Here is a 9,159-nt window from a genome sequence, read left to right as displayed (position 1 = left end):
CCAGACAAACGAGCGCCTGGAGGGAACTAGGGGTCTTCCATGCCTGGCCAGCTTGTGGCTTGATCCTTACCGCCCAGCCACTGGATTTCTGTCGTGCACTGGGTAGGCTGACATCCCGTCTTCTAGGCAGCCCACCACCCTGACACAGACCCTGTCTCCCCCACAAGGAAGCACTCTGAGGTGGCAGGTGTGTGAGCCAGCAGGCTGGCCAGCAGGGATATGGGGTGGTGCCTGCCCAGTTCTGCTCCTACCAAGCTGGGTGTTTCCGCTCAGGCCCTCAGCCCCGGCCACACCCTCACTGCTCCCATCACCCCGACACAAGATCTCTCCATGTTCATTTTTATTTAAAGACTTGGAAACACAGGCATCATAATTTGTCATCACTGGCAATTCTTCCAAAATCACACACTGACATTTGTGTATAACAAAAACATTGGGGTGTGTGTGTATGTGTGTGTGTACTGTGCAAAGTATAAAGAAATTCCCAGCCAGGCCACTGAGCTTATTTGGGGCACTGGAGTGGGGGAAGATCTTGCCTGGCTCTGTCTCCCCACTTCTTTCCCATGGTCCTCTGGTGGCCCAGATGTCCCTGTCATCTTGGTGTCCACTGACCTCACTCAGTGGTGGCTGTGGACTCTACTGTGCTCCTCAAATCAAGTCACCTTGGCTGTCAAGTGCCACTGTACACCCAAGGTGTATAAGTCCCTGGGCCAGGACAGAACGTGAGGGTTTCAGACAAGGTGTTGTTTCACCTTAGCAACCAAAATGAGTATGTCCTTCGAGGCAAGAAGCCCCAAAGGAAGGGTCTAATTCTGCTCCTACTCTTGTCTGTGGGCTAAATGTTCATGAAGGTTGATGGGTTTGACTGAGCGTGTTTGGAAACACTCAGTCCAAAGCACGGGGCCTACTATGTACCTCCCTGCTCTCTGGTTGCCCAGCATTTGCTCTGGGAGCCCCTCCTGAGAGGATTTCTGGCTGGCTGGGCCTACGGCATGGCTCTCCTTCCCAAGGCAGTACCAATGGCTGCCCCTGACTCTGCCACGAGAGGAGCCAGCTGATGCCTTGCAAAGACACTGGACGCTTGGCCTGGCTCTGCTAGGAGGGGTGCTGAGCCCCGGTAGGCTGCCACCTCACCCACCGTCACTGGGCTGTTCAGTAATTCCTACCTACCATGCATCACGTGGGCGGTGGCCCTGAGAGGAAAGAAGGTCCAAGTTAGTCTATTCTGTTGCTTGGTAACTGCCTTCGTTGAAAAAGAAAAAAAAAGGTTTCCCTTATTATCTGGGAATCTGAGTTCTGGTTTCAGAGAAGAACATGTGTCTCACTCAGTGTGTTAATCCATGTATGTTTTTGGTGATGACACGATTTTAAACACACATGATTTTTGTGCATCATAGACAATCTGGCAATCGCTGGCAAATGGATACCTTCTGGTTGTCATTAACTCCGTGCACAGGGCTCCCTATGCTTAAACTGGAGTTTTTTTTTTTCTTTGATTCAGAACAAATTTCTCAAGTCTATTAAATCTATTGTCATTTGGAGAGAGGAAATGAGCCTTTCTCTAGGCGTGATCCCACCAGCGTGGTAGCCACCTGGTAGGAACAAGTAGCCAAGTCACATCCCAAAATAGGAACTCTGAAAATAAGTCTTCATACTTCAAAGGCATCATGCCTGGCGAGGGAATGAGAATCTGGATTTCGTTGCATCTGCATCCCTAAAAATCAGGGAGATAGATCTTATGTTACCAAAGGCTAATTTATTCAGCCTAATTTAAACCTGAGTGGTTTTGTAAAAATATATAGAGAGAGGGCTTACGAATTGTGACTTTGAACACATAAGCATGTATTCCTAAGGTGTGAGTCTCTTGAGAGTAAGACTGACTTATGACAGGGTCCCTGTAGGCAGTGTCTGTGGGAAGTGAGCTGTTGGACGCATCATACATTTCTTGGACCCCACCTCGGGGAGGATCCCAATATCAGAGCCTCCCCGTTCTCCTCTCTGTCTGCTGTCCCAGCTCCTCCAAGCCTGCAAGTCTGCAGAGAGGACTCAATGCCCTGCTGTCCTCATTCTACCTCTAGTCTCTAGACCAAGGTGTGCACTGCCTGATAGGGGTGCAGGTATTTATTTTTTTAAAAACTGAGGCAAAACCTTCACAAGATTTTGTAAACTGTGACGGTTCACACCTGCCCTGGGGTAAAAACTGCACGTTGCAATACTGAGAAATCATATTTTGATGTTGCTAATTGTAGTCATTCTCTCTAAAGCAATAAAAGGGAAATTCCACCTTCTTAGGCTGGGGTCAACCTTCTTGTCCTTTTTACTGCCACCCAAAAGGCAATTATAGTGACCTTTCCTCAAAATGTTTCCAGTTCTTGAATAATAATTATCACTGTCTAGACAGAGCACGTGGCTCTGGTAAGGGTTTAAAGAAATGTTTTTTTTCCAAACTCCCTCCAACCCCCTAAATGGATTCCCTCTTAGCCCGTGGAGCAGCAGCCAACATCGTAATGCTGAGGACACGGGCTTTTCAGAGTTCTCCTAAATTCATATGGTAAATATAAAAATCCTGCCCGTTTGATGTCTCCTCAGACATTTTTTCTTTCAAGTTCAACCAAGTCATTACAAAAAGGCAGCACCAGATGTATGAAAAATAGGCAATGTATGACCCTATTAGAAATATATATAGTCTAACAGCTTTACATTAAAAAGATGTTGTAAGAAAGAAGTGATGCAAAGGGACAGTGGTGGCAAACAAAAAGTGTTGCTCGTAATACCGGCAGGAGACAAAGCCAAATGGAGCTGCCTGAGCCCCAACAGGAGCTGCGTGACGGGCCTGCCCGGGGATGCTCGCGCCCCGGGGAAGGCCCTGGGCCAGGAACACCCTTGCTGAGTGGCCAGGTGGCAGGTGACTGAGGTATATAGAGAGGTGATGGAGCAATTTGGACCCCCATGTGCAGCCCAGACAGCCTGTAAAGACATTCTGCAAATGCTCTGGGCCCCACGCCCACCCACCCGAGCCCCTGCAGCCCTTCTGCAACTTCCAGCCTCGCACAGGCGGCAGACAAGAGTGGCTGCAACTCGGCAGCAAGTCACAGCAGCAAATCAACCCCCATCAGCATCTTCCTCTCTTTTTTTAACGATGTTTCTTTACAGTTCACACAGGGGGAGTAGGCATCTTGTTGGAGAACAACCCCAGGGTGCGCTCTTGGTTAGAGGTTGTGGGTGAAGGCATGACCTCCACATCCCAGGCTACGGTGTCTCCTGCCAGGGGCCTTGGAAAGGACCTGGGACCATCGGGTGTCATGGTGTCTCCTTGTGCCTTGGGGTTACCCGGGAGGGAGGCCTTCCTCCCTGGTGGGCATGGTGGGGAGAGCATGTCCTCAGAAGCTCTCGACGAAGCTGCCCGGGAAGAGGCCCGTGCGGCCATTCCTCTGCAGGGTCCCCTTGTACCAGCCGTCCTCACGCTTCTTGTGCACAAAGACAATGTCGCCTTCCTTCAGCTCGATCTCTGCCTCACTCTGGGGTGGGTACGAGACCACCACACGGTACCTGGCAGGGAAACAGACACCACAGTGGGTAAGCCCGACCCACGAAGACTGGAGGATGGCCCAGGGTCTGCTAGCAAGATTTTGCTTTTCTTTTCCTTTTTCTCCTCTGGTGTAAATTGGGCCTACTTCTCCCACTTTAAAACTATTTCTACTTTTATTTTAATTTTTCCAAAACTTTTTTCATTTTTATTAAACATTTTAAAACAATTTTTCCCCGTGGTGTCTATGCAGCTGGACTGTTCCCGCCCGAAATGCAGCCCCTCTGTGTCACATCCTGCCTTTAGCCCATGTCAGACTGTGGCCTCCCCAGGGGTGGGACGGAGCAGGGGGCCGGGCACGGCAGCCCTGGGGCAGGCGTGTGGTAAGGGACACGCGGCTGTGTCCTCAGTTCTGTCCCATCCTGGCCCAGGACCATGGGCTAGTGTCCTCACCTCCCGAGTATCAGTTTCTCTCTCTGAAGAGCAGGTGGGTGAAGGACACCGTTGCCCCACATGAGGTGTGAAGATGCTTTGAACACGGTGTTGGTAAAATGCTCATTCTTTTAAAATGTGCTCCAAAAATCATAAGATGTTGTGGCCTTAGCACCTGAACTGGCTGAGGTCGCATCCTAAATGAGGCCCAATTTTTCACACATCTCATTCCTGCAAAACCTGGGCCCTTCCCTGAGGCTTCCAAGGCCTCTGTAGAGTTCCTGTTTTCAGACCAACATGACATATAGTCCAAGTGGTAACATGGTCTGCCAGGAACCTGGAGGGGAGCTGTGGGCCTGAGCTCTGACCAGACCAAGCACAGACCCCAAGTGTCCCCAGGGACCTCCGCGGGTCCAGGTGGTGGGTGGGTGCTGAGTACTGTCCCCAAGAGCTGCCACCACGACAGCTCCCTGAATCTGAGACAAGTGTCTGACCCTCTCCAGCATCTTGCCAAGAGCCCTAGGGTCAGCACACATCCCACACCCCACACCCACTCGCTAGGCCTCAGAGAAGGAGGAGTAAGGCTAAGCAGAAGCTGTGCTTGCTCTGAGGACCAGCGCTCTACCAAAACACCACCAAGGGGAAACCAGCATGTACCCTCGTGCCCTATTCATCACTGCCCCCAGCCTGACAGGAATTGTTCCGTCCCCATCACTCCAGACAACTGTGCCTTCCCTGGCTCCTCAGGGATCTCACAGGAGCGTGTGCGCTCTGACATCTGGGTCCTACACCCCCAACCCATACAGCTGGTGAAGATTGTATGGGAAGTGCTGAGGAGTTCTATATGTGGAGCCCTTCCCCTGGTTTATTCTGGTCTCTATGAAACTAGAACATTCATTATAAAACAAAAGAGATCCCAAGTCAGCATTTCTCAAAGTGTCGTCCATAGACTTCAGGACCCGGGCTCAGCTTCCTGGGCTCCATCCTGGACCTACTGGCTAAGATGCTGGGGGAATGGGGCCAGGCAATGTGGATTTTCAACAAATTCTAGGAGCGAATTTTACACACTGATGTCTGAGAAAGTGCAGAGTAAAAACACTGAGGAGACTACATTATCCCTCAGCCCCACCTGCGCGCAGGGCCTGGGGCACTGGCCCATCTGGGGTGGAACAGAGACGCCATGGTTTGGGGAAAATGGAGTCGGCGCTGGAGCTCAGGAACGATGCATAGGTAGAGAAGACCCAGGCCCCTCCTTGGGGAGTTCATAGTCCCCGGGGCACAAGGCCCCATCTTGTTCCGGGAAGGTGGGTGGGGGGCAGAGAGGAAGGTGGCTCCTGGGGCTAACTTGGCAGGTGTGCAGAGAGTTCCTACTGCTGAGGGAGCAGGGCCAGGCAGGCACTTTAAGTGCCTTGGAACGGCTGCAGGTGCAGGACGGCTGGGCCAGTTCCCACTGCTGTCCCTGGGAGTCAAATACAGGAGGAGACGAAGGAGAGTGCAAGTCCTACCCTCCTCCCAGCCCAGCCACATACAGCTGCCTGCCAGGCCACTCCCTGCAGGAAGACAGATGGCCTCCAGGATGCAGTGATGGCTTGTGAGATCAGCCAGCACTGTACACAGACTGCACCATTCTGAGGCCTCTGACACTCGACACTCGTGTGTCACCGCCAAGACCAGCCCAGGTCCTCCCCATGGCTTTCTGCCATCCTTCACCTCCTTTCCAGACACTTGTCTCCTTTTCTCAATTCACCATGGGAAATAAAAAAGGCAAAGAGTAAGATGATTTCTCAGACTCGGAACACAAGTTTTGGTTTTCGCCTCAACTGCCAGATGTGAAACAAACAAGCAAATGTAAAAATGTAATTTGTTAGAGAAAAAAAAGTAATTTGGTGCTTCTGAGCAATTAAATGATTTAATGAGCCCAGATGGATGATGTGGGCTGAATATATATGGGATGAGCATTCAACGTTTCTGTCCAGATCATTTCAAGACTGAGCTATTTTTCCTGCTGCATAAAACTAATTGACACTTCCTTTTATAGACATAAAAGGCCAAATGAACAGTGGAGGATGGCAGCTACTCCTGTGTCATGATCATGGCATCATAAATCAATGAGAGACTGTCCTGTGCTAAGGTTATGTCAGCCATAGCTAATTTTCAGATATAAGACTCAGGTAATCAATAGGCTCAAAATTGGAACGAATTGTTACCACTGCATATTACAATTAGCCTTATGTGTGAGGTTTGGAGTGTCCTCCTCCCGTGTCATCTGCTCCCCTCCCTGACAACAGGGGCCCTCCGCATGGTACCCTTTCCAGAGCACTTGCTTCCCGCACTGTTGAGGAAGAGTGGTCCCCAAGTTGGTGGAATGTGGTTATCACCGAGCCGTGTCCTGCTAGGAACTTGGAAACGATAAGAATATATCTACACCCTGGACACTACACTCTAATATCAACACACGTATTAGTTGCCTATTGCTAGTAAAACAAATTTCCACAAACTCGGTGGCATAATAAAACACAAATTTCTTATCTTGTGATTCTTAACGTCAGACATCCAGCACAGTCTCATGGGGCTAAAATCAAGGTCTCAGTAGGGCTGCATTCGTTCTGGAGACTGTGTTCCCTTGCTTTTTCCAACTCCTAGAAGCTACCTGCATTCTTGGGCTGGAGGCCTCTTTCTCCATCTTAAAGGACAGCATGGGCGGATTGAGTCCTTCTCCAATCACATCCCTTTGACCTTCTCATTTGCCTCCTCTTCCACTTATAAGAACTCTTGTGGTCACATTGGGCCCCTCTCAGATAATCCAGGATAATCTGTCTATTTTATAGGCAGCAGGTTAGCAATCTTTATTCTATCTGCAACCTTAATTCTTCCTTGCCATATAAAGTAACATAGTCATGGCTTGGGGGAATTAGGGCACAGACATCTTTGGGAACCATTATTCTGTCTACCATGACACATAATAGATCAAAGCAAAAAACTTTTACATCCTAACAAAGCTGAACAATTTATAGGCCAGCAAGAGGAGATGATGAATAGGTTGTGTGTATGAACATATGGGAAAGGGAGACTGTGGCAAAGAAGAGGGGAGAGAGAGTGCCAGACAGCATCGTACTATTATATACGTCATATGATATAATAGTATATATTTAATGTAATTGTATATATACAATTAATTGTAATACATTGTTACTGTTGTTTTTGTTGTTGTTTATGTACTCATAATTTTCCAGGTATTAATCTAGGTGTTTTACAAATAGTATAATTATCAGATAGGCATTATTATATATGGGGGAACTGGGACTCAAAGAAACAGAGTGAATTTATTTGGGGTGAAATAGCTGATAAGTGGCAAGCGTGCCTATTGCTCAAAGCCACTCCAAAATATTGCCAAGGTAGAGGTCTTCTTACAGTGGAGAAGCTCTTTTGCAGAGGCTGACCCTCAGGAGCAGGATTTGCCTTAATGGGACTCTGGTGTTTGCCGAGTCTGTCCTTTGGGTGTGTTGTTTGTGGAGGTGGTTGGGTGGCGCTCTGGTGTGGTCTGAAGCTGGCCACTGGATGTGTTGGTTGTGGAGGCCTTGCTGGAGGGGCTCTGGTACAGGCCAAGGTCAGCCACGCCCTGTTCCCTGCCCTGATGATTCCCTGAGATGCCACCTTACCCAACTTGTGGTTCGAAGCAAGCGGCTTCCAGTGGCTTTTCTATATAAATGGCCTGTCTTGGCTCATGCTTCACATGTTCCTAAAATCTTTCAAAGGTTCACAAACCCCAAAGAAGCAGCATCTGGCCTTGGTGTGCATTCTACCTCTTCCTAAACAGCCCCAAACTCTGCACTAATGGCAGCTGGACTCATATCCCAGCTGAGCCTTTCCCAGGCAGTTCAAAGCCCAGCACAAGTGGCATCCATCTGCATATCACTTTGTAGCTCATACCAAGTGGCCCCTCCTCCACTTTAGTCATAGCCAGTCCTTACAACCAACCAACCTGAGGGTCAACCCTCCCACTGATGTGCCAACAGCAATCGAGACTCAACCACAACAGGAGGGCACACACAAATCACACAAGAGACACACTTGGAGCACCCAGCACAGGTGACATGGCAGACTGTGCCATTGGGCCCCACATCACACCTACTACATAAAACCATTCTACTAAGACCGGGAGACATTGTAGTTCTACCTAATACACAGAAACAAACTGAGGGATTCAGCCAAAATGAGGAGTCAAAGAAACATGCCCCAAATGAAAGATCAGAACAAAACTCCAGTAAAAAACAACTAAATGAAATGGAGACAAGCTATCTACCAGATGCAGAGTTCAAAACACTGGTTATAAGGATGCTCAATGATCTCAGGGAGAACTTCAACAAAGAGATAGGAAACATAAAAATAGAGGCAGAAAACATAGAAATAAACCAGTCAGATATGAAGAATACAATAAGCAAAATAAAGAATACATGAGAGGGAATCAACAGTAGATTAGATAAAACAGAGGATCAAATCAGCAATTTGGAAGATAAGGTAGCAGAAAACACCCAATCAGGACAACAAAAAGAAAAAAGAATCAATAAAAATGAGGAGAGTTTAAGAAGCCTCTGGGACAACATCAAGTGTACCAACATTCATATCACAGGGGTACCAGAAGAAGAGAGAGAACAAGGAATTGAAAACCTTTTTGAAGAAATAATGATGGAAAACTTCCCTAACCTGGTGAAGAAAATAGATATACAAACCCAGAAAGCACAGAGTCCCAAACAAGATGAATCCAAAGTGGACCACACCAAGGCACTTCATAATTAAAATGGCAAAGGTTAAAGACAGAGAGAATCCTAAAAGCAGCAAGAGAAAGACAACTAGTAACTTATAAGGGAGCTCCCATAAGACTGTCAGCTTCTTTCTCAACAGAAACTTTGCAGACCAAAAGGGATTGGCAGGAGATATTCAAAGTGATGAAAAATAAGGGCCTACAACCATGACTACTCCACCCAGTAAGGCTATCATTTAAAATTGAAGGAGAGATAAAGAGCTTCCCAGACAAGAAAAAACTAAAAGCATTTATTACCACCAAGCCAGTATTATAAGGAATGTTAAAAGGACTTCTTTAAGAAGAAGAAGGGGTAAAACAAATAAACAAACAAAAGAAGATCAAAAATATAAATAAAATGCCAATAACCACAGTTACTTTAAATGTAAATGGATTAAAT

General features: G+C 47.8%; 1 protein-coding gene across 2 annotated transcripts in view; it reads right to left on the bottom strand.

Annotated features, from left to right (window-relative positions):
• Nucleotides 1-332: 332 nt before the first annotated feature.
• Nucleotides 333-9,159, bottom strand: part of SH3RF3 (SH3 domain containing ring finger 3) — a 361,536-nt gene continuing 352,709 nt past the window's right edge. For both annotated transcript variants that reach the window (XM_033125360.1, XM_033125361.1), the window contains one exon: nucleotides 333-3,549. In XM_033125360.1, the coding sequence (XP_032981251.1) occupies nucleotides 3,381-3,549 (169 nt within the window). In that variant the 3' untranslated portion in view covers nucleotides 333-3,380. The remainder of the gene's footprint in view (nucleotides 3,550-9,159) is intronic.

Source organism: Rhinolophus ferrumequinum, chromosome 13 (genome assembly GCF_004115265.2).
Source record: "Rhinolophus ferrumequinum isolate MPI-CBG mRhiFer1 chromosome 13, mRhiFer1_v1.p, whole genome shotgun sequence".
Classification (NCBI taxonomy): domain Eukaryota; kingdom Metazoa; phylum Chordata; class Mammalia; order Chiroptera; family Rhinolophidae; genus Rhinolophus; species Rhinolophus ferrumequinum.
This window is presented reverse-complemented; position numbering and strand designations above follow the sequence as displayed.